Consider the following 26663-nt stretch of genomic DNA (forward strand, 5'->3'; position numbering starts at 1 on the left):
TATCAAAACTTGATCAAAAAGAAAACATACATTAGAACATATTATTTAAAAGGGTTTAAGCGCTTTAATATGATAAACAATGGACCGTGATGGTGAGTATATAAGATCAGAAACCATTGGGAGAATGGTTTGTTATTGACTATGAGGTGTGTTGACGTGTACTTTTCTGCAGCGCATGTTTGATTGAACACCTCCCCTGGTTCTCTTCAGGCTCAGAGGAGTGACATTTAAAAAAATTAAAAAAATTAACCTTTATTTAACCATGCAAGTCAGTTCATATTCATATTTTCAATGACGGCCTAGGAACAGTGGGTTAACTGCCTGTTCAGGGGCAGAATGACAGATTTGTACCTTGTCAGCTCAGGGATTCGAACTTGCAACCTTTCGGTTACTAGTCCAACGCTCTAACCACTAGGCTACCCTGCCGCCCTTGAGATGAGACCGGGCATTCTGGGGCTTTACGGATCAATAGACCAAATCAGAGGACTTAATGCGTGTGGGCACGCACGCACGCACGCACGCACGCACACACACACACACACACACACACACACAAGGTTCTTAAACCGTGTGTATGTATCAACAACTAATCATAACAAAATGCATTGATCAATCTGTAATACTAAACACAATCACGTTTCAATGAATAAGAAATGTGAATAGTTTATGTTGACTCATTAATAGTCACCATTAGCATGACACTAATTAAATATACGCCAAACATCAAATCTAAGAGCGACAGAGATCAATGTTGTCCAATGGGAGTGGAGCTGAGGGGAGGGGGTGGGAACAGCAATCAATCCATTGATAACAGCTACGGGTCCCAGGGGGAGGCGTGATATAATGAGGCATGGGCTCACTCCTGTCTGCTCTTTTAAGCCCCTCCCCTTTCTTTCTTTTCTGCTCCATCCCGCTCTTCTCCTCTTCTAGCCCCGCCTTCTTCAACCTCTCCAAAATTCCAAGGGGAGTGGTAGAACAAAGGGATGGAATGCAGCTGCATTTGGTGGAGGAGGGGAGGTATGGATTGTGGGATGGGTGAGGGTCTGACAGCAACGAAAGGCTTACATCTCCAACCAAGGGTCTCAAGCATCATTGTGGAGCAATTTTAGTGCCAAAAGAAAATTATTTTTAAATTCCATCATTTTCAAATTGTATTAGGATATTTAATTTGAAAGAAATATTTTGGGATTTGTAATGCACAAATTGAATTTGTAAACTGAACTTATATTTCATGATTTGAAACAGAATTTAATAAATATTTAATTCAGTTAAAAAAATATTCAATTGAATATTCAAATTCTATATTGATATATTCAGTTTTAATATGGTAGATATTGCATTCATTGCATTATGTTTACAAACTATCATTTCAAGTTTCATATTCAACTTCTCAGATGCATTCAGATTCAGTTTTCAAATTCAGGTCTCTAAATTCAGACTCAAAACCAGAGACAACATTCTGGTACTTTACCAGCCAGGAGAGGTAGAGGAGAGGAACTCTCTCTGTGGAAAAATAAACTTCTTATGAATCCAACGTGGCATGTTGAATGTATTTTCTTCCAATGAATGTGGCTCTAGCGTTTACACCGTTTTGGCTAGAAGTTACAACCCCATTCCTGAAAGTTGAGACACTCTGGATGTGCCCTCTATGGTGATCAAAGACTGTGCAGGACAGGGTAGAAGGGAGTGTCACAAAAACATAGTTGAATAGCCCTGTCATAGCCCTTCTAAGGATAGTCTTCCCACTCCCTATTTCATATTGCTCTTGTGAATGACTGGGTTCGAACCAGCTCTCCTACATGTCACAAAACCGTGTTAGTCTACTTAGCTAAAGCCTATACAGTTTGTTTAATTATAGGGATAAGTTCTGGAAGTTTATGTAAAAGGACTGCTTGTACCAGTTCCCCGATTCAGCTCATAACAAGACTCGAACTCTGCCTCGCAAACACACGTGACCGCACTCCCGAAGCGTTCCAACCCACCACGCTATTGACAAAGGCCTTCTTCAACACTTTGGGCTGAGCTTCACAGATCCCCCATCTGCTACCGTCACCTCCCAAACTCACTTCACAGATCCCCCATCTGCTACCGTCACCTCCCAAACTCACTTCACAGATCCCCCATCTGCTACCGTCACCTCCCAAACTCACTTCACAGATCCCCCATCTGCTACCGTCACCTCCCAAACTCACTTCACAGATCCCCCATCTGCTACCGTCACCTCCCAAACTCACTTCACAGATCCCCATCTGCTACCGTCACCTCCCAAACTCACTTCACAGATCCCCATCTGCTACCGTCACCTCCCAAACTCACTTCACAGATCTCCCATCTGCTACCGTCACCTCCCAAACTCACTTCACAGATCCCCCATCTGCTACCGTCACCTCCCAAACTCACTTCACAGATCCCCCATCTGCTACCGTCACCTCCCAAACTCACTTCACAGATCCCCCATCTGCTACCGTCACCTCCCAAACTCACTTCACAGATCCCCCATCTGCTACCGTCACCTCCCAAACTCACTTCACAGATCCCCCATCTGCTACCGTCACCTCCCAAACTCACTTCACAGATCCCCCATCTGCTACCGTCACCTCCCAAACTCACTTCACAGATCCCCCATCTGCTACCGTCACCTCCCAAACTCACTTCACAGATCCCCCATCTGCTACCGTCACCTCCCAAACTCACTTCACAGATCCCCATCTGCTACCGTCACCTCCCAAACTCACTTCACAGATCCCCCATCTGCTACCGTCACCTCCCAAACTCACTTCACAGATCCCCCATCTGCTACCGTCACCTCCCAAACTCACTTCACAGACCCCCCATCTGCTACCGTCACCTCCCAAACTCACTTCACAACAACGCCAGTGGTGGAATCTGCACCACCAATACGAGTCCAATGGCACCATTGTAAAGGACATCACGATGTCTGCTTAGCAAGTACTAGTTCCCCCTGGTTAAGCTCATACGAAGACTTGAGGAGACTCAGGACTTGAGGAGACTCAAAACGTGACCGCCCTCCTGAAGCATTTCAACACATCTTGCTATTTAAAAAATAAAAAAAGGTATTTCTTCAATTGCGCAAAGGGGTGACACTTCAAGCGAAGTTTCACAGAACCCCATCTGCTAGACTAATACTAAGTCTTCAAGAGCCAGCAAGGTTACTCATCAAAAGAGCGTGGTTTGGTGATCCATGCTAACGTGATGAGCAACCTTGCCTGAGACGTGTTCCTTTGACATGTAGAAGTTTGTGTGAGACATGTTCGTTTCAAGTCTCTCTGGCAAGGGTAGTCATTAGGGTAACATGTGACTTACAGGGTTAAGACTGCATTTGCCTGCTGAGCTAAAGCCTAGGCATTGGTTCTGTGACTTGGATGAGTTCCTTCAAGGAGGAGGTCAAAGGGGGGGGTGAAGTGTAACACGCTCAGGTGATGAGTAACTTGTCTGAGACATAAGAAGTTGCATTGTCTCTGTTAGAACCCCATCAGTCAAACTAATATGTCTACAAGGTTGCTCATCACATGGATGGCTCGCCAAACCACCTCTGTTGCCCTCTCATTAAAATGGGATGCACAGATTGTGATTTGGGACGAGGCAGGTAGCCTAGTGGTTAGAGAGCTGGGCCAATAACCGAAAGGTTGCTGGATCGAATCCTCGAGCTGACAAGGTAAAAATTTGCCATGCTGCCCCTGAACAAGGCAGCTAACCCACTGTAGGCCGTCATTGTAAATAACAATTTGTTCTTTTAACCAACTTGCCTAGTTAAATAAAGGTTTAATAAATAAATAAATAAATAAATACAAATTAAATAAATGTATATTGGTGCCGTGATCTGAGTCAAAGGGGGGTGAAGTGTTACCGGGGTGGTTCGATGAACCTTGCTGAAGACTTGTGTTAGCTTCCTGAACTAATCCCTATGGGCTTTATCTAAGTGGGTTAACAGTATTGTGACATGCGGGGGACCTGGTTCGAACCCAGGCTACCCTTAGAAGACAGGGCTATTCAACTATATTCTTATGGGGGAAAAAAAATGTGTGACACTCCCTTCTGTGTCCTGCGTGGCCTGCAATCATCATAGGGGGAAACGGAAGGCACTTCCTTGTTCCAGAGGGTCTTATGATAGCGTATAGCCAAAACAGTTCAAATGTTAGAGACAAATTCATAGGAACATGCCACTTTGGCTTCAGAAACCACTTGAAATGTATGTTTACTACGACCTCACCTGGCTCGCAAAGTACCAGGATGTCGTCTCTGGTTTTGAAAGTGAATTTGAAAATTGAATCTGAATGCATCTAGGAAGGAATATGAAACTTTGATAAACTTGAAATGACAAGTTTGTAAACTCAATACAGAGACAATGAATGCAATATCTACCATACTAAAACTGAATATATAAATATTAATCTTGAATATTCAATGCAATATTCCTTCAATTCAGTTTCAAATAACGAAATACAAGTTACATTTATGAATTCAAAGATTCAACGTTTATTACAAATTCAAACTCAATATCCTAACAATTTTAAAATCATAATACAAATTCTGAATTATGGAATTAAAATACAATCTGTTGGCACTGAAAGCACTCTACACATCCTGATCATTAGATCCTAAAACACTCTCATCCCTCTTCTCCTGTTTTTCATTTACTTCTTAAACCTTTGAGAGATTAGACTCCCATATTCTAGTTGCTCGTTAATATTCCCATATTCTAGTTGCTCGTTAATATTCCCATATTCTAGTTGCTCGTTAATATTCCCACATTCTAGTTGCTCGTTAATATTCCCACATTCTAGTTGCTCGTTAATATTCCCACATTCTAGTTGCTCGTTAATATTCCCATATCCTAGTTGCTCGTTAATATTCCCATATTCCTAGTTGCTCGTTAATATTCCCATATTCCTAGTTGCTCGTTAATATTCCCACATCCTAGTTGCTCGTTAATATTCCCACATCCTAGTTGCTCGTTAATATTCCCACATTCTAGTTGCTCGTTAATATTCCCACATTCTAGTTGCTCGTTAATATTCCCACATTCTAGTTGCTCGTTAATATTCCCACATTCTAGTTGCTCGTTAATATTCCCACATTCTAGTTGCTCGTTAATATTCCCACATTCTAGTTGCTCGTTAATATTCCCACATTCTAGTTGCTCGTTAATATTCCCACATTCTAGTTGCTCGTTAATATTCCCACATTCTAGTTGCTCGTTAATATTCCCACATTCTAGTTGCTCGTTAATATTCCCACATTCTAGTTGCTCGTTAATATTCCCACATTCTAGTTGCTCGTTAATATTCCCACATTCTAGTTGCTCGTTAATATTCCCACATTCTAGTTGCTCGTTAATATTCCCACATTCTAGTTGCTCGTTAATATTCCCACATTCTAGTTGCTCGTTAATATTCCCACATTCTAGTTGCTCGTTAATATTCCCACATTCTAGTTGCTCGTTAATATTCCCACATTCTAGTTGCTCGTTAATATTCCACATTCTAGTTGCTCGTTAATATTCCACATTCTAGTTGCTCGTTAATATTCCCACATTCTAGTTGCTCGTTAATATTCCACATTCTAGTTGCTCGTTAATATTCCCACATTCTAGTTGCTCGTTAATATTCCCACATTCTAGTTGCTCGTTAATATTCCCACATTCTAGTTGCTCGTTAATATTCCCACATTCTAGTTGCTCGTTAATATTCCCACATTCTAGTTGCTCGTTAATATTCCCACATTCTAGTTGCTCGTTAATATTCCCACATTCTAGTTGCTCGTTAATATTCCCACATTCTAGTTGCTCGTTAATATTCCCACATTCTAGTTGCTCGTTAATATTCCCACATTCTAGTTGCTCGTTAATATTCCAATATTCTAGTTGCTCGTTAATATTCCCACATTCTAGTTGCTCGTTAATATTCCCATATTCTAGTTGCTCGTTAATATTCCCATATTCTAGTTGCTCGTTAATATTCCCATATTCTAGTTGCTCGTTAATATTCCCATATTCTAGTTGCTCGTTAATATTCCCATATTCTAGTTGCTCGTTAATATTCCCATATTCTAGTTGCTCGTTAATATTCCCATTCTAGTTGCTCGTTAATATTCCCATATTCTAGTTGCTCGTTAATATTCCCATATTCTAGTTGCTCGTTAATATTCCCATATTCTAGTTGCTCGTTAATATTCCCATATTCCTAGTTGCTCGTTAATATTCCCACATTCTAGTTGCTCGTTAATATTCCCACATTCTAGTTGCTCGTTAATATTCCCACATTCTAGTTGCTCGTTAATATTCCCACATTCTAGTTGCTCGTTAATATTCCCACATTCTAGTTGCTCGTTAATATTCCCACATTCTAGTTGCTCGTTAATATTCCCACATTCTAGTTGCTCGTTAATATTCCCACATTCTAGTTGCTCGTTAATATTCCCACATTCTAGTTGCTCGTTAATATTCCCACATTCTAGTTGCTCGTTAATATTCCCACATTCTAGTTGCTCGTTAATATTCCCACATTCTAGTTGCTCGTTAATATTCCCACATTCTAGTTGCTCGTTAATATTCCCACATTCTAGTTGCTCGTTAATATTCCCACATTCTAGTTGCTCGTTAATATTCCCACATTCTAGTTGCTCGTTAATATTCCTATATTCTAGTTGCTCGTTAATATTCCAATATTCTAGTTGCTCGTTAATATTCCCACATTCTAGTTGCTCATTAATATTCCCATATTCTAGTTGCTCGTTAATATTCCCATATTCTAGTTGCTCGTTAATATTCCCATATTCTAGTTGCTCGTTAATATTCCCATATTCTAGTTGCTCGTTAATATTCCCATATTCTAGTTGCTCGTTAATATTCCCATTCTAGTTGCTCGTTAATATTCCCATATTCTAGTTGCTCGTTAATATTCCTATATTCTAGTTGCTCGTTAATATTCCTATATTCTAGTTGCTCATTAATATTCCCATATTCTAGTTGCTCATTTAGTATTCCTATATTCTAGTTGCTCATTAATATTCCCATATTCTAGTTGCTCGTTAATATTACCATATTCTAGTTACTCGTTAATATTCCCATATTCTAGTTGCTCGTTAATATTCCCATATTCTAGTTGCTCGTTAATATTCCCACATTCTAGTTGCTCGTTAATATTCCCACATTCTAGTTGCTCGTTAATATTCCCATATTCTAGTTGCTCGTTAATATTCCCATATTCTAGTTGCTCGTTAATATTCCCACATTCTTGTTGCTCGTTAATATTCCCATATTCTAGTTGCTCGTTAATATTCCCATATTCTAGTTGCTCGTTAATATTCCCATATTCTAGTTGCTCGTTAATATTCCCACATTCTAGTTGCTCGTTAATATTCCCACATTCTAGTTGCTCGTTAATATTCCCACATTCTAGTTGCTCGTTAATATTCCCACATTCTAGTTGCTCGTTAATATTCCCACATTCTAGTTGCTCGTTAATATTCCCACATTCTAGTTGCTCGTTAATATTCCCATATTCTAGTTGCTCGTTAATATTCCCATATTCTAGTTACTCGTTAATATTCCCACATTCTAGTTGCTCATCAGACAAGAACATGTTTCACCTTTCTGAGAAGAGAGAAACTGGCTGAAGGATTTTGACCATTGTTGTGTCAAGCGTGGTTGAGATGTTGAAATGAGATTACCTACAGTATGTAGCCTAGTAGAGTTTAACATGGGGAGAAGAGACTTGCAGGGAGAAGACCTAGTAGAGTTTAACATGGGGAGAAGAGACTTGCAGAGAGAAGACCTAGTAGAGTTTAACATGGGGAGAAGAGACTTGCAGGGAGAAGACCTAGTAGAGTTTAACATGGGGAGAAGAGACTTGCAGAGAGAAGACCTAGTAGAGTTTAACATGGGGAGAAGAGACTTGCAGGGAGAAGACCTAGTAGAGTTTAACATGGGGAGAAGAGACTTGCAGAGAGAAGACCTAGTAGAGTTTAACATGGGGAGAAGAGACTTGCAGGGAGAAGACCTAGTAGAGTTTAACATGGGGAGAAGACTTGCAGAGAGAAGACCTAGTAGAGTTTAACATGGGGAGAAGACTTGCAGAGAGAAGACCTAGTAGAGTTTAACATGGGGAGAAGAGACTTGCAGAGAGAAGACCTAGTAGAGTTTAACATGGGGAGAAGAGACTTGCAGGGAGAAGACCTAGTAGAGTTTAACATGGGGAGAAGAGACTTGCAGGGAGAAGACCTAGTAGAGTTTAACATGGGGAGAAGAGACTTGCAGGGAGAAGACCTAGTAGAGTTTAACATGGGGAGAAGACTTGCAGAGAGAAGACCTAGTAGAGTTTAACATGGGGAGAAGAGACTTGCAGAGAGAAGACCTAGTAGAGTTTAACATGGGGAGAAGAGACTTGCAGGAGAAGACCTAGTAGAGTTTAACATGGGGAGAAGAGACTTGCAGAGAGAAGACCTAGTAGAGTTTAACATGGGGAGAAGAGACTTGCAGAGAGAAGACCTAGTAGAGTTTAACATGGGGAGAAGAGACTTGCAGAGAGAAGACCTAGTAGAGTTTAACATGGGGAGAAGAGACTTGCAGAGAGAAGACCTAGTAGAGTTTAACATGGGGAGAAGAGACTTGCAGAGAGAAGACCTAGTAGAGTTTAACATGGGGAGAAGAGACTTGCAGAGAGAAGACCTAGTAGAGTTTAACATGGGGAGAAGAGACTTGCAGAGAGAAGACCTAGTAGAGTTTAACATGGGGAGAAGAGACTTGCAGAGAGAAGACCTAGTAGAGTTTAACATGGGGAGAAGACCTAGTAGAGTTTAACATGGGGAGAAGAGACTTGCAGAGAGAAGACCTAGTAGAGTTTAACATGGGGAGAAGAGACTTGCAGAGAGAAGACCTAGTAGAGTTTAACATGGGGAGAAGACACTTGCAGAGAGAAGACCGATGTTTGTGAGAACAGTGGTGTCGCGTTTTAACTGGAGATAAACTATACGGCCAGCTGTATAACGTGACTATAGAGACTTCACCACCACTATCATGTGTCAGCTGCTACTTACTATAGAGACTTCACCACCACTATCATGTGTCAGCTGTATAACGTGACTATAGAGACTTCACCACCACTATCATGTGTCAGCTGTATAACGTGACTATAGAGACTTCACCACCACTATCATGTGTCAGCTACTACTTACTATAGAGACTTCACCACCACTATCATGTGTCAGCTGTATAATGTGACTATAGAGACTTCACCACCACTATCATGTGTCATCTGCTACTTACTATAGAGACTTCACCACCACTATCATGTGTCAGCTGTATAACGTGACTATAGAGACTTCACCACCACTATCATGTGTCAGCTGTATAATGTGACTATAGAGACTTCACCACCACTATCATGTGTCAGCTACTACTTACTATAGAGACTTCACCACCACTATCATGTGTCATCTGCTACTTACTATAGAGACTTCACCACCACTATCATGTGTCAGCTGTATAATGTGACTATAGAGACTTCACCACCACTATCATGTGTCATCTGCTACTTACTATAGAGACTTCACCACCACTATCATGTGTCATCTGCTACTTACTATAGAGACTTCACCACCACTATCATGTGTCAGCTGTATAATGTGACTATAGAGACTTCACCACCACTATCATGTGTCATCTGCTACTTACTATAGAGACTTCACCACCACTATCATGTGTCAGCTGTATAATGTGACTATAGAGACTTCACCACCACTATCATGTGTCATCTGCTACTTACTATAGAGACTTCACCACCACTATCATGTGTCAGCTGTATAATGTGACTATAGAGACTTCACCACCACTATCATGTGTCAGCTACTACTTACTATAGAGACTTCACCACCACTATCATGTGTCAGCTGTATAATGTGACTATAGAGACTTCACCACCACTATCATGTGTCAGCTGTATAACGTGACTATAGAGACTTCACCACCACTATCATGTGTCAGCTGCAACAATGAGTCCTTAAACCTCTCTCAGACAGACAGACAGACAGTCAGATGAAAAACAGACGACATAGGTGTACTACCAAGGTAAAGGGGTCAAATCCACACCGGACATTCTAAAACCAGACGAGGACTTTAAGGAAAAATGATTAACCAACAAAAAGTAATGACACCACCACCCCCAATCCACTCCTGAGCACAACCACTGTACGTCTGCAGCCATTATAGCTGCTTTATAACTGTTTATGACCCCTCCACGCAGGCTGTGTCACCCTCGACCATAACGCTAAGACCAGCTCCCTGTGTTCAGCTCCCAGGTCCCAATAAAGCTTTACCAGAACACGCATAACCACCAAATCAGACAGGCAAATTCAGGGTCGGCGAAGACAACCCAAAGCCAAGGACAAAAATCGCCTTAAATCTACAGTTTTATATAGAGCCATAGCTGAATGGAACTCTTTATCAATCCATATTTCTCAGGCAAAAAGTAAAAGAACATCTAATGTGATAGACCATATGACTGGACAGGAAATAGAACATTTAATGTGATAGACCATATGACTGGACAGGAAATAGAACATTTAATGTGATAGACCATATGACTGGACAGGAAATAGAACATCTAATGTGATAGACCATATGACTGGACAGGAAATAGAACATCTAATGTGATAGACCATATGACTGGACGGGAAATAGAACATCTAATGTGATAGACCATATGACTGGACAGGAAATAGAACATTTAATGTGATAGACCATATGACTGGACAGGAAATAGAACATTTAATGTGATAGACCATATGACTGGACAGGAAATAGAACATCTAATGTGATAGACCATATGACTGGACAGGAAATAGAACATCTAATGTGATAGACCATATGACTGGACGGGAAATAGAACATCTAATGTGATAGACCATATGACTGGACAGGAAATAGAACATCTAATGTGATAGACCATATGACTGGACAGGAAATAGAAAGCATCAACTGAATGTTAATGTGTTTCCTGTCAGCTATTTTAATTGTCTGTGTTGAACGTTTGTGACGTGGATTTGTTGTTGTTTGTATTGTCTTGTTAATTGGAGGTGGACCCCAGAAGGTTAGCTAGCGTTACCGGTAAATTCACAGACAACACAAAGATTCCTTGATGTCCTTCCAGATTCCCTCTGTCTACCCAAGGACGCCAGAGGACAAAAATCAGTTAACCACCTAACTGAGGAACTCAATTTAACCTTGCGCAATACCCTAGATGCAGTTGCACCCCTAAAAACTAAAAACATTTCTCATAAGAAACTAGCTCCCTGGTACACAGAAAATACCCGAGATCTGAAGCAAGCTTCCAGAAAATTGGAACGGAAATGGCGACACACCAAACTGGAAGTCTTCTGACTAGCTTGGAAAGACAGTACCGTAGAGCAGTACCGTAGAGCCCTTACTGCTGCTCGATCATCCTATTTTTCTAACTTAATTGAGGAAAATAAGAACAATCTGAAATTCCTTTTTGATACTGTCGCAAAGCTAACTAAAAAGCAGCATTCCCCAAGAGAGGATGACTTTCACTTTAGCAGTGATAAATTCATGAACTTCTTTGAGGAAAAGATTATGATTATTAGAAAGCAAATTACGGACTCCTCTTTAAATCTGCGTATTCCTTCAAAGCTCAGTTGTCCTGAGTCTGCACAACTCTCCCAGGACCTAGGATCAAGAGAGACGCTCAAGTGTTTTAGTACTATATCTCTTGACACAATGATGAAAATAATCATGGCCTCTAAACCTTCAAGCTGCATACTGGACCCTATTCCAACTAAACTACTGAAAGAGCTGCTTCCTGTGCTTGGCCCTCCTATGTTGAACATAATAAACGGCTCTCTATCCACCGGATGTGTACCAAACTCACTAAAAGTGGCAGTAATAAAGCCTCTCTTGAAAAAGCCAAACCTTGACCCAGAAAATATAAAAACTATAGGCCTATATCGAATCTTCCATTCCTCTCAAAAATTTTAGAAAAGGCTGTTGCGCAGCAACTTACTGCCTTCCTGAAGACAAACAATGTATACGAAATGCTTCAGTCTGGTTTTAGACCCCATCATAGCACTGAGACGGCACTTGTGAAGGTGGTAAATGACATTTTAATGGCATCGGACCGAGGCTCCGCATCTGTCCTCGTGCTCCTAGACCTTAGTGCTGCTTTTGATACCATCGATCACCACATTCTTTTGGAGAGATTGGAAACCCAAATTGGTCTACACGGACAAGTTCTGGCCTGGTTTAGATCTTATCTGTCGGAAAGATATCAGTTTGTCTCTGTGAATGGTTTGTCCTCTGACAAATCAACTGTAAATTTCGGTGTTCCTCAAGGTTCCGTTTGGGACCACTATTGTTTTCACTATATATTTTACCTCCTGGGGATGTTATTGAAAACATAATGTTAACTTTCACTGCTATGCGGATGACACATCTGTACATTTCAATGAAACATGGTGAAGCCCCAAAATTGCCCTCGCTAGAAGCATGTGTTTCAGACATAAGGAAGTGGATGGCTGCAAACTTTCTACTTTTAAACTCGGACAAAACAGAAATGCTTGTTCTAGGTCCCAAGAAACAAAGAGATCTTCTGTTGAATCTGACAATTAATCTTAATGGTTGTACAGTCGTCTCAAATAAAACTGTGAAGGACCTCGGCGTTACTCTGGACCCTGATCTCTCTTTTGAAGAACATATCAAGACCATTTCAAGGACAGCTTTTTTTCCATCTACGTAACATTGCAAAAATCAGAAACTTTCTGTCCAAAAATGATGCAGAAAAATTAATCCATGCTTTTGTCACTTCTAGGTTAGACTACTGCAATGCTCTACTTTCCGGCTACCCGGATAAAGCACTAAATAAACTTCAGTTGGTGCTAAATACGGCTGCTAGAATCCTGACTAGAACCAAAAAATTTGATCATATTACTCCAGTGCTAGCCTCTCTACACTGGCTTCCTATCAAAGCAAGGGCTGATTTCAAGGTTTTACTGCTAACCTACAAAGCATTACATGGGCTTGCTCCTACCGATCTCTCTGATTTGGTCCTGCCGTACATACCTACACGTACGCTACGGTCACAAGACGCAGGCCTCCTAATTGTACCTAGAATTTCTAAGCAAACAGCTGGAGGCAGGGCTTTCTCCTATAGAGCTCCATTTTTATGGAACGGTCTGCCTACCCATGTCAGAGACGCAAACTCGGTCTCAACCTTTAAGTCCTTACTGAAGACTTATCTCTTCAGTGGGTCATATGATTGAGTGTAGTCCGGCCCAGGAGTGGGAAGGTGAACGGAAAGGCTCTGGAGCAACGAACCGCCCTTGCTGTCTCTGCCTGGCCGGTTCCCCTCTTCCCACTGGGATTCTCTGCCTCTAACCCTATTACAGGGGCTGAGTCACTGGCTTACTGGGGCTCTCTCATGCCGTCCCTGGAAGGGGTGCGTCACCTGAGTGGGTTGATTCACTGATGTGGTCATCCTGTCTGTGCCCCCCCTTGGGTTGTGCCATGGCGGAGATCTTTGTGGGCTATACTCAGCCTTGTCTCAGGATGGTAAGTTGGTGGTTGAAGATATCCCTCTAGTGGTGTGGGGGCTGTGCTTTGGCAAAGTGGGTGGGGTTATATCCTTCCTGTTTGGCCCTGTCTGGGGGTGTCCTCGGATGGGGCCACAGTGTCTCCTGACCCCTCCTGTCTCAGCCTCTAGTATTTATGCTGCAGTAGTTAATGTGTCGGGGGCTAGGGTCAGTTTGTTATATCTGGAGTACCTCTCCTGTCCTATTCGGTGTCCTGTGTGAATCTAAGTGTGCGTTCTCTAATTCTCTCTTCTCTCTCTCTCTCTCTCTCGGAGGACCTGAGCCCTAGGACCATGCCCCAGGACTACCTGACATGATGACTCCTTGCTGTCCCCAGTCCACCTGGCCGTGCTGCTGCTCCAGTTTCAACGGTTCTGCCTTATTATTATTCGACCATGCTGGTCATTTATGAACATTTGAACATCTTGGCCATGTTCTGTTATAATCTCCACCCGGCACAGCCAGAAGAGGACTGGCCACCCCACATAGCCTGGTTCCTCTCTAGGTTTCTTCCTAGGTTTTGGCCTTTCTAGGGAGTTTTTCCTAGCCACCGTGCTTCTACACCTGCATTGCTTGCTGTTTGGGGTTTTAGGCTGGGTTTCTGTACAGCACTTTGATATATATCAGCTGATGTACGAAGGGCTATATAAATACATTTGATTTGATATAGAGAGGGAGGAGAGGAGAAGGGGAGGGAGGGAGGAATGAGGGTATAGAGAGGGAGGAGAGGAGAAGGGGAGGGAGGGAGGGATGAGGGTATAGAGAGGGAGGAGAGGAGAAGGGGAGGGAAGGGGAGGGAGGGAGGGAGGGATGAGGGTATAGAGAGGGAGGAGAGGAGAAGGGGAGGGAGGGAAAGATGAGGGTATAGAGAGGGAGGAGAAAGAGGGATGTGGGTATAGAGAGGGAGGGATGAGGGTATAGAGAGGGATGAGGGTATAGAGAGGGGGAGGATGAGGGTATAGAGAGGGAGGAGAGGAGAAAGAGGGATGAGGGTATAGAGAGGGAGGGAGAGGAGAAGGGGAGGGAGGGAGGGAGGGATGAGGGTATAGAGAGGGAGGAGAGGAGAAGGGGAGGGAGGGAGGGATGAGGGTATAGAGAGGGAGGAGAGGAGAAGGGGAGGGAGGGAAAGATGAGGGTATAGAGAGGGAGGGAGGAGAAAGAGGGATGAGGGTATAGAGGGAGGGAGGGATGAGGGTATAGAGAGGGAGGGATGAGGGTATAGAGAGGGAGGGATGAGGGAGGGAGGGATGAGGGTATAGAGAGGGAGGAGAGGAGAAAGAGGGATGAGGGTATAGAGAGGGATGAGGATATAGAGAGGGAGGGAGGGATGAGGGTATAGAGAGGGAATCTGACTATGTGGCTCTGGTGCGACGGGGCACGTACCATGCTAACAGCTTTAGAAGCAGGAGCCAGAGGAGAAGGGATCACTGATGCTCTATGACCCATACCCTGATCGGGCTGTCATACACAGATGCATAGCTTCCTGCTCGGCCCTTATCAAGGTCTTATCTGGGCTTTCCCGATTAGAGAGAAGAATATATGGGAGAAGGAGAGAAAGAGAGCCTGCCCCCATTCCAATCCTGACAATCCAACCCTGTTACAATTCCTCCCTTTCATTAGGGAACTCCCGTTGGCTTGCTGCCACACACAAACGCTGATGTAAACTGGTCCACATACGACAGGCGGGGGCGGCGGCTGGCAGTGAGCAATATGATTGGCCGGTTACAACAGTGAGCTGGCCTCTTCAGCCAGGCAGCAGGTGATGGAGGGTTGGAGTGGAAAACAAGAGGGGGACGAGAGGACGAGGAAAATAAGAGAAATATGAGGAGTAGGAAAGAGAAATAAAATAGATCCAATTTGAGATTGAAGGAGAACAAGACCAAGACAGGAGAACAAGACCAAGACAGGAGAACAAGACAGGAGAACAAGACCAAGACAGGAGAACAAGAACAAGACAGGAGAAATGGGGAGAAAGAAAGAGGGGAGGAGAAAAAGGGAGTGAGAAAGAGGGAGGGGAGGAGAAACAGATCAATGGAGATGAGAAGAAAGGAGGGAAGGAAGGAGAGGGGTGTGTGAAAGAGTAGTGAAGCAGCTGGTAGGTATTTTGTTTTGCTGGTCTGACATGCACGCTAAGTGTGTGTGTGTGTGTGTATATGCGTATATGTGTGTGTGTGTGTATATGCGTATATGTGTGTGTGAGTGTGTGTGTGTGTGTGTGTGTGTGTGTGTGTGTGTGTGTGTGTGTGTGTGTGTGTGTGTATATGCGTATATGTGTGTGTGTGTATATGTGTGTGTATATGCGTATATGTGTGTGTATATGTGTGTGTGTGTGTATATATGTGTATGTGTCTAAATTCGAGGGTCAGGCAATTATCCTCCATCTCAGGGACACCATGAGACCTGACACACACTAGTATGTCAACCTAAAAGAGAGAGACCCGTACATGGAAGTGTCCTGCTTACACAGGCAAGTGTCCTGCTTACACAGGCAAGTGTCCTGCTTACACAGGCAAGTGTCCTGCTTACACAGGAAAGTGTCCTGCTTACACAGGAAAGTGTCCTGCTTACACAGGGAAGCTGACACTTCCACATGAGTGCATGCCTTGGGTGTGGGAAGAGTATCATAGTGTACACACACACACACACAGAGAAAATTGTTATAATTAAACAGAATATTAATGACAAGAGTGTAACAACAGAACTACTCACAAATATTTGTAATCCTCATGAGATTAAAGGACGACAAAAGAGGAGAGAAGACTGAGAAAGGAGACAGCGTGCAGGGTCAGAGGAGACAGCATGCAGGGTCAGAGGAGACAGCGTACGGTCAGAGGAGACAGCGTGCGGTCAGAGGAGACAGCGTGCGGTCAGAGGAGACAGCGTGCGGGGTCAGAGGAGACAGCGTGCAGGGTCAGAGGAGACAGCGTACGGTCAGAGGAGACAGCGTGCGGTCAGAGGAGACAGCGTGCGGTCAGAGGAGACAGCGTGCGGGGTCAGAGGAGACAGCGTGCGGTCAGAGGAGACAGCGTACGGTCAGAGGAGACAGCGTACGGTCAGAGGAGACAGCGTGCGGGGTCAGAGGAGACAGCGTGCAGGGTCAGAGGAGACAGCGTGCAGGGTCAGAGGAGACAGCGTACGGTCAGAGGAGACAGCGTGCGGTCAGAGGAGACAGCGTGCGGTCAGAGGAGACAGCGTGCGGTCAGAGGAGACAGCGTGCAGGGTCAGAGGAGACAGCGTGCGGTCAGAGGAGACAGCGTACGGTCAGAGGAGACAGCGTACGGTCAGAGGAGACAGCGTGCAGGGTCAGAGGAGACAGTGTGCAGGGTCAGAGGAGACAGCGTGCAGGGTCAGAGGAGACAGCATGCAGGGTCAGAGGAGACAGCGTGCGGTCAGAGGAGACAGCGTGCGGTCAGAGGAGACAGCGTGCGGTCAGAGGAGACAGCGTGCGGTCAGAGGAGACAGCGTGCGGTCAGAGGAGACAGCGTGCGGGGTCAGAGGAGACAGCGTGCGGTCAGAGGAGACAGCGTACGGTCAGAGGAGACAGCGTACGGTCAGAGGAGACAGCGTGCGGGGTCAGAGGAGACAGTGTGCAGGGTCAGAGGAGACAGCGTGCGGGGTCAGAGGAGACAGCGTGCAGGGTCAGAGGAGACAGCGTATGGTCAGAGGAGACAGCGTACGGTCAGAGCAGACAGCGTGCAGTCAGAGGAGACAGCGGGAAACATGACCAACGTCTAGAGCCCGACCAGTATGTTATTTTTTTTTTTGGGGGGGACAAAACTAACTGATTATGAAAAAGTGTCATTATTCCACACTGAATCATTCTAGATGTCCATCCAAAACAGCAATTGTCCAATAACTATGCTTCAAATGTTGATTTTATAAATTGTGACAATAATGACATGAAAATGGCAGCAAGTGTTCTGATCAGTATGATTCCCTCCTTTCCCATGATTCCCTCCTTTCCCATGATTCCCATCTTTCCCATGATTCCCTTCTTTCCCATGATTCCCTTCTTTCCCATTATATTTATTGAATATCGGTCGAGTTTGTCCATAATTGCCGATAATAAAAATCGGTGAACCGTTATAAAAATCGGTCAGACTCCACAAAATGTCTCTCTCTATCAATACAGCAGACAGATGAACATCAAAGCTGCCCTGACACACCATGAGGGAGACACTGAGGAAACATTGGGGCAGTTCTCCAAATTGTGAGGCACATGTTGTGAATTAATACCCTGGAAGACAGACTTCACATAATCAAACTCTGCTGGCCGCTCAGAAACACAAACACACACAAATCTTCGTAGGATAAGTGCCCACAGATGGGAGATGCAGGAAGAAATAGAAGTGTGTGTGTGTGTGTGTGTGTGTGTGTGTGCAAAGCCCAGACCAGACAAAAGGTATATTCCATGAGGTGTATGGACAGTCAACAGCTACTCCATCACCTTCATAACTACCGTCTTCAACATACTGCTGATGAGAAACACAGAGCTGCAGAGAGCTAGGGAATCCCAGATGTGTGTGTGTGTGTGTGTTTATCAGTGTACAGGGAGAAACTTGAGGAGGCCAAAATTCAGTTAGGAGAATTCCTTCCTTTGCTGTATCGGTCTCAGCCCTGGGTCAAGTTTCCTCCTAAGGCCTCACAAACTGACTGTCCGTGTGTGTCAGATAAGGCTCTCCCTCTCCGATGTCTCTCTGATCAGGGCCTTTTCTCAATTGGATTGGCTCTGCATCCTCTCTCGCCTCCTTTCGACAAAGGTCAGAAGGTAATCGAGGAGAGGGAACTCATCCGGCAAATGAAGTTTACAGGGGTAGATCCCAAAATAAATATGTAAAGCTATAAATAATATTTTAAAAAACGAATTGTTAGTTGTGCAAGACATTTTCCAGATGATACGCTACTTAACGTTTTGTTTATAAACGTGCGTTTCTCTGCTGACAAAACAAAAAGCTGATTCAAAGGCGGTGTGGCAGATTTCAAAACTCTTCCATGAAGGACTTAGTCTTATGTATTCAACCTATCCTTGGTAAAACTTCAAGTCGCCTACTAATGAACTGACATCTCAACAACTCATCAGTTTCCTGGTCACGGAGGAGACGGCGGCGCAAGAGTGGAGGACAGATTTGTTTCCTCAAATGAGAAAAGGTCCAGGTTACGGCTGTATGAACCTAAAGCCAGTCGTTCCCTTGGGGAATCATTTCAGCGCGACACAGGAAGAGACTCTGTGGGAGGCCAGATACAGCTGCTGCACTACAATTCTGCTGGGTACTACCAACACAAGTACACTGAAATGCCTTTCTTGCAGCTCTACACCCAACAATGCAGTAATCAATAACAAATGTAATACTAGAAATAACAAGGTAGAACAAAAACACATGAGAAATAAAAATAAGAACATAAGTAAGCAAGCTATGTACAGGCTCAGTACTGTGAATGTGCATATCCTTGTAGCCATTTTGTTTTCCATTTAGTTAGCTAAATAGCTATGGCTTGGGGATAAAAGCTATTCCGGAGCTTGCTGGTGTCAGACTTGACGCACCGGTACCGCGCGGAAGCAGCGAGGACCGGTTGGAGTCTTACGATGTTCCGGGCCTTCCGGTCACACCACCTGACAGAGGGTCCTGGATGGCAAGGAGCTCGGGCCACTGCGGCCCTCACACCCGGAACAATGTTATTGTCGAACCGTGCTTAAAATGCATTGTGTTTGTGTTGTCGAGTGGCATCGTTGGGCAGATCACGGCTGGGTTTTCCTTTGAAATCCAGAACAGACTGTAGCCCCCTGCCACATTGGGCGGGCATTGGAGCCTGTGTAATAGGATTCCCACCTCATTCCTACATTGTCCTTTTGCTCATTTGATGACTCTGCGGAGGTCATAATGGGACTTCTTGTACTCGTTCCTGTCCTCGGCTGTAGCATCAGGGTTGTCTGATCGCCCTGTGTGGTAACACCACACCGTCCTTTTTAGTTTAGCTCCAATCTCAGCGTTGATCCAGGGCTTTTTACTGGGGAAGCAGTGAACCGTCACCGTGGAGACGACGTCACCGTGGAGACGACGTCACCGTGGAGACGACGTCACCGTGGAGATTTCCTAATGAAGCGCCGGTGACACAGGTGGTTAGCTGATCGATATTAAAATCGGTGGAGTCCCGAAACATATTGCAATCAGTGCTCGTAAAATCAGTCCTGTAGCATAATCTCTGATTCTGGTGACCACTTCTCAACGGAGCGAGTCACAGGTGGCTACTTCCCTTTTGAGATTCTGCTTGTAAACAGGAAGATAAAGTACAGAGTCATGATGTGAATTGTGGAAAGGGGGACGAGAGAGCCTTGTAATACTTGCTTGTGGGTAGAATAACAGCGGTGTAGGATTTTATCACCCCTAGTGGCGAGGTGAGATGTGTTGATGAAAGTTGGGCATCATGTGTCTTAATGGCTCAGAATTAAAGTCACCAGTAACCAGATAAAACAACATCCGGATGTACATTTTCCTGCTTGTTTATAGCCTCGTACAGTTGTGCCAGCTTGCCATTTTTCTTGTCCCGAGGTGGAATACCCTCGGGAGGTAGAAGGGTCGGCATTTAACAATCAGGTATTCCAAGACGGGTGACCAATGGATCTACACTTCCACTGCGCTCGAGTGAGATGACCAGTTACTGTTGATTAAGAGGCAAACCCCTTCCCCCTCTCAATTTCCCTGCGTGTGTTTTCACGACTGGTTTCAGCCTAACAACCACAAGCAGAAGATAGTGTTCAGCCAGTAGACAAGGGAACGGGTCTCTTGGCTCTCTCCTTTTACATGGACAAAGGTTGGAGGATGTGTGTGACAAAGAGCAACAATGAGAGTGACTTGTGTGTTGTGGAAACGGGTGTAAAACTGGATACAATGTCCACAATGGATTCTAGACACACAGCAGTCCCCCCCCAACATCCCCACCCCCAATCCAATACTTCCAAGAGGGGAGTAGGCTACACACACTGTGTGTGTGTGTGTGTGTGTCTCTCTCTCTAACACACACTCCCATTTCCAAACAACTCGCATTCCTTGTTTTACAGACTCACCAACCCTGCTTGAATACCAACCAACACTCTACACCACCCCCCAACCCAACCTCTGCCTCGCCCCCAACCCCCAACCCAACCTCAACACCGCCGGCCCCCAACCCCTGCCTCGACACCACTCCCCCCACCCAACCCCTGCCTTGACACCACTCCCCCCACCCAATCCCTGCCTCAACACCACTCCCTCAAACCAACCCCTGCTTTGACACTGCCCCCAACCCCTGCAGGGTGAGAGGGGTGAGGCAGGGACCATATGCTACGCGCCAGAGCCCCATGCAACGCGCCAGAGCCCCATGCTACGCGCCAGAGCCCCATGCTACGCGCCAGAGCCCCATGCTACGCGCCAGAGCCCCATGCTACGCGCCAGAGCCCCATGCTACGCGCCAGAGCCCCATGCAACGCGCCAGAGCCCCATGCAACGCGCCCCAGAGCCCCATACTACGCGCCAGAGCCCCATGCAACGCGCCAGAGCCCCATGCAACGCGCCAGAGCCCCATGCAACGCGCCAGAGCCCCATGCTACGCTCCAGGTTTGAGGATTTAGAGTTGACCATAGTTACCTTGCGGAGTTCAACTCAGGATAACCGGTACCGCAAAAGGAGCTCACCTTTTAGCCAGGTATGACAAAAAATCCTTGAAAAGGAACCTGCTCCAGGGTAGGCTAACTCAGGACTCTATCTATCCTGAAGTGTCTGAGCCGTGAGCTGACGACCAATGAAATCACATTTCCTCCCTCTCGCAAAGATTGAGATATGAAAGATGCCTAGGGTCCCTGCTCATCTGCGTGAATGTGCCTTAGGCATGCTACAAGGAGGCATGAGGACTGCAGATGTGACCAGGGCAATAAATTGCAATGTCCGTAGTGTGAGACGCCTAAGACAGCGCTACAGGACGGACAGCTGATCGTCCTCGCAGTGCAGACCTGTGTAACTCTTGCACAGGATCGGTCGGTACAGCCGACCGATCCAGGAATGCACAATCCCTCCATCAGTGCTGAAACTGTCCGCAAAAGGCTGAGAGGCTGGACTGAGGGCTTGTGGGCCTGTTGTAAGGCAGGTCCTCACCAGACATCACCGGCAACAACGTCGCCTATGGGCACCAACCCACCGTCGCTGGAACAGACAGGACTGGCAAAAAGTGCTCTTCACTGATGAGTCGCGGTTTTGTCTCACTGGGGGTGATGGTCAGATTCGCATTTATCGTCAAAGGAATGAGCGTTACACCGAGGCCTGTACTCTGGAGCGGCATCGATTTGGAGGTGGAGGGTCCGTCATGGTCTGGGGCGGTGTGTCACAGCATCATCGGACTGAGCTTGTTGTCATTGCAGGCAATCTCAACGCTGTGCGTTACAGGGAAGACATCCTCCTCCCTCATGTGGTACCCTGCCTGCAGGCTCATCCTGACATGACCCTCCAGCATGACAATCCCACCAGCCATACTGCTCGTTCTGTGCATGATTTCCTGCAAGACAGGAATGTCAGTGTTCTGTCATGGCCAGCGAAGAGCCCGGATCTCAATCCCATTGAGCACGTCTTTGACCTGTTGGATCGGAGGGTGAGGGCTAGGGCCATTCCCCCCAGAAATGTCCGGGAACTTGCAGGTGCCTTGGTGGAAGAGTGGGGTAACATCTCACAGCAATAACTGGCAAATCTGGTGTAGTCCATGAAGAGGAGATGCACTGCAGTACTTAATGCAGCTGGTGGCCACACCAGATACTGACTGTTACTTTTGATTTTGCCCCCCCTTTGTTCAGGGACACATTATTCCACTTCTGTTAGTCACATGTCTGTTGAACTTGTTCAGTTTATGTCTCAGTTGTTGAATCTTGTTACGTTCATACAAATATTTACACATGTTAAAGTTAATCTAAAAAAAGCAGAGACAAGCAGGATACACTCTAACCTGATGTGTGAGAGAGAAACTAGTGTAAAACAGAGCCCTTACTGGAAAGGTTAACTCTAACCTGATGTGTGTGTGTTGATACGTCCAACAGCAGCCATCTTGTAAACAACACCCATAATGAGTGACCGTTTTCTTTGTAAGTTGCTGTGGTAACAGGGGGGGGTTATACACAGTCCATGTTGGTGTTTGTTTGACATAGCTGTGTGTGTGTGTGTGTGTGTTTACACAGAGTGAATGCGAAAGGGTCAATGTCCAGTATACAGTAGAAGAACTATGGCCATATGAAGAGCAGCTGTAAGTGTTGAACCTATAGCAGCAGCCAGTGTAGCGTAGTGGTGTCCAACCAGAAACCCTGTGGATCCAGAGGGTGAAGGCAATACCTCCTGTGCCAAAAAGGACCAGACCTCATAGTCATTTGAGTGTGTGTGTGTGTGTGTGTGTGTGTGTGTGTGTGTGTATCTATATATGTGGGGGTGTGTGTATATATATGTGGGGGTGTGTGTATATCATTTCATTCCCGTGTCCCTACCTTGTTGTCATGGTGCTGACAGAAGCTCATCCTATCCTGGAACAAAGGCAGCAGGGAGGAGTTGGACTGGAAGGGCTGGGTCAGGGACAACCCTACACCACCAACCCCCCTGCCTCTACCTGCGATGGGGCTGGCCAAGCCTTGGCTTGCATGCTGCAGGCTCTCCATGAAGTGGTCCTTGGTCAACCGGACCCTCTGATGGGCTCGGACGCAGTTATCACAAAGGTACTCCTGGCAGTCCAGGCAGTGGAAGCTGGCCGGGTTCCCCTCGCCACAGGAGCTGCACTGGGGCCCTCCCAGACGGTTCGGGTGGAGCACGCTGTGGGCGCGGTGGAACCTGGGTACGGAGCACCCGCCGACCCCCCGGTGCCCGTTCTTATTTTGGCCGAGTTGGAGCTGCTCCGCGTCCAGAAGGTTACTCAAGAGGAAGTTGGAGGAAGGGAGAGAGTCCACTCCGACCTCGGAGATGGAGACCTTCTGGTTGCAGGTGGGGCAGCTGAGTTTGAGAGGGTCCCCAGGGCTGCGCTGACCCTCCAGACACTGTCTGCAGAAGGTGTGCAGGCAGGGGAGGACATGGAGGCGCCGGGAGGAGGAGGACGACGAGTGAGAGGAGGAAGAGGAAGTGGAGGAGTTGCAAGAGATGGTAGCGGAGGAGGAGCCACAGAGCTCCTTGCAGAGAAGACAGGTCTGCAGGTCGGAGTCTGAGAATGAAGCCATCGGAGGCGTTTTTAAACAAGGCTACGCTTTATAAAGAACCTATGAGGTATTAGTGAGACTGAGGTATTCATTTAGTAAACATTTGTTCGTTTCTCCAGTTGTGTTCTGTGGAAAACAGGCAGAGGTTTGAGGTAGATATGTTTTTTTTTTTTTAAGTAAACATTTGTCATAGGATAGGCCTGTAAGTGTTCTGTCCTAAACATAACCCTCAACTGACGCCAGATATGCAGATGCAGGCCGAGAGAAACGCCCTTTTAAAATTCTGTATCGCATGATTTTGAAAGATTCTCCTATAGAAAATCAAATGTGCAATATTCATTCCAGTTCACAATGACTCAATCTCTACACTTGGATGAAGCTTTAGAACTACCGACTACTCACTATTCATTACAATGATAGTCAACTTACATACACACCTATTCTATTGTTTCTTGGATGGACTATTTTAATGAGCGCATGTCGAAAATAGTAATTTAGAGTTGACTGAGATTAGTTTTGATTTGTTTGTTGTGGTTTAGAAGTGGCGGGGTTTGAGAATAATCCGAAAACAGAGTTTGTATATGATCCTCCGCAAGGTGCCCAAAGCTCCTTCTCTCCGCCTCCGACACACCATCACCCCTTCTCACCGCCCCTAAGAATTTACCGACAATGTCAAAATACCTCGTCCCGTTTTGTCGGCTCTCTCTAGTCCACCATCCGGGCCCTCTCCGACGTCGTCAGAGGTTTACAAACGGTAGTGGCTGTGGTTCGCTCCCTTTCGGACCACAAGACCGTAAATTATTCATCAAAGCACTGGCTCACCAGCAACCCGATCTCATTGCCACTCATTGCCGTTTGCCGACAAAATAAACACACCCGTCTCCGTTTTTAAAACCACACAGTCGAAGACCCCGGCATGTATGCATTTAGGCTACATACATACGCTATGATCCCCCTTCTTTCTCTGCACAGGGCTTTTCCACGCGCCTCTCTGGAACCTTGAGGGGGAAAGGCACGAGCCCTCGAGCCCCTTCAATCGCATGAGCCAAACGGAACGCCAATCAAAATGCCGGTTTAAAACAAATTTGTAGGCCCAAACGGGCTGTCTGTAGTTTTATTTTCCGTTCTGATAAACGGGGTATAAAATATAAACACAACACAGACACAACCCGATGCGCTCCTACCGCTGGCCGTGCTCTCCGTCCAGTTCTGTATATAGGCGTGTGTACTTCTTCTATGGGTTTTAACAGCGGTTGGCATCCAATTTGTTGCATTACCGCCACCTACTGGAGTACAACTCCCTTATACTTTGCTTGAAAAATAAAATAAATGTAGTAAATAAATACCCTACCGTCTAACACTACACACACTCATTTCTAAATGATATAAAATAAAATGAACACCACCCTAGTCCACTAATTATATGTATTTATTCCAACCTCAGTCCATCATCCTAAAAGGATGGGACATCACCACTTAACACCTCCAGTAACTATTCTGACGTCAAGTTTCACACACCCAAATACCTCTCTGCAGCTGCCACCAAGACCTCTATTTCCCAAACACCTCTCTGCAGCTGCCACCAAGACCTCTATTTCCCAAACACCTCTCTGCAGCTGCCACCAAGACCTCTATTTCCCAAACACCTCTCTGCAGCTGCCACCAAGACCTCTATTTCCCAAACACCTCTCTGCAGCTGCCACCAAGACCTCTATTTCCCAAACACCTCTCTGCAGCTGCCACCAAGACCTCTATTTCCCAAACACCTCTCTGCAGCTGCCACCAAGACCTCTATTTCCCAAACACCTCTCTGCAGCTGCCACCAAGACCTCTATTTCCCAAACACCTCTCTGCAGCTGCCACCAAGACCTCTATTTTGCCACTTCAAAGTTCACCATACAGTTCATAACCTACAGTTCATAACCATACAGTTCATAACCATACAGTTCATAACCATACAGTTTAACCATACATATAAATGCTAAAAACCAATCTTACTGAAACTTATATCAGCTGTCCCTCTGTAGTGGTTATACCTCTACTGCCACCAAGACCTCTACTACTCTCCCCACTCCTCCCTCTGTAGTGGTTATCCTCAAACTCCTCCCTCTGCAGTGGTTATATCTCTACTAGTCTCACCACTCCTCCCTCTGTAGTGGTTATACCTCTACTACTCTCACCACTCTGTAGTGGTATATCTCTACTAACACTCCTCCCTCTGTAGTGGTTATATCTCTACTAGTCTCACCACTCCTCCCTCTGTAGTGGTATATCTCTACTACTCTCCCCACTCTGTAGTGGTATATCTCTACTACCTCCCTCTGTAGTGGTATATCTCTACTACTCTCACCACTCTGTAGTGGTATATCTCTACTACTCTCCCCCTCTGTAGTGGTATATCTCTACTACTCTCCTCCCTCTGTAGTGGTATATCTCTACTACTCTCACCACTCTGTAGTGGTATATCTCTACTACTCTCCCCACTCTGTAGTGGTATATCTCTACTACTCTCCTCCCTCTGTAGTGGTATATCTCTACTACTCTCACCACTCTGTAGTGGTATATCTCTACTACTCTCCCCACTCTGTAGTGGTATATCTCTACTACTCTCCCCACTCCTCCCTCTGTAGTGGTTATATCTCTACTACTCTCACCACTCTGTAGTGGTATATCTCTACTAGTCTCACCACTCCTCCCTCTGTAGTGGTTATATCTCTACTACTCTCCCCACTCCTCCCTCTGTAGTGGTATATCTCTACTACTCTCCCCACTCCTCCCTCTGTAGTGGTTATATCTCTACTACTCTCCCCACTCCTCCCTCTGTAGTGGTATATCTCTACTACTCTCCCCACTCTGTAGTGGTATATCTCTA

The 26663-nt window shown here is 45.5% G+C and overlaps 1 protein-coding gene across 1 annotated transcript in view; it reads right to left on the bottom strand.

Annotated features, from left to right (window-relative positions):
* LOC112236709 (E3 ubiquitin-protein ligase TRIM71-like) overlaps positions 1–24987 on the bottom strand; it is a 41095-nt gene extending 16108 nt beyond the window's left edge. The window contains exon 1 of the mRNA XM_042310389.1: positions 23092–24987. Within this exon, the coding sequence (XP_042166323.1) occupies positions 23092–23812 (721 nt within the window). The 5' untranslated portion in view covers positions 23813–24987. The remainder of the gene's footprint in view (positions 1–23091) is intronic.
* Positions 24988–26663: the final 1676 nt, after the last annotated feature.

Source organism: Oncorhynchus tshawytscha, linkage group LG31, assembly GCF_018296145.1.
Source record: "Oncorhynchus tshawytscha isolate Ot180627B linkage group LG31, Otsh_v2.0, whole genome shotgun sequence".
NCBI lineage: Eukaryota > Metazoa > Chordata > Actinopteri > Salmoniformes > Salmonidae > Oncorhynchus > Oncorhynchus tshawytscha.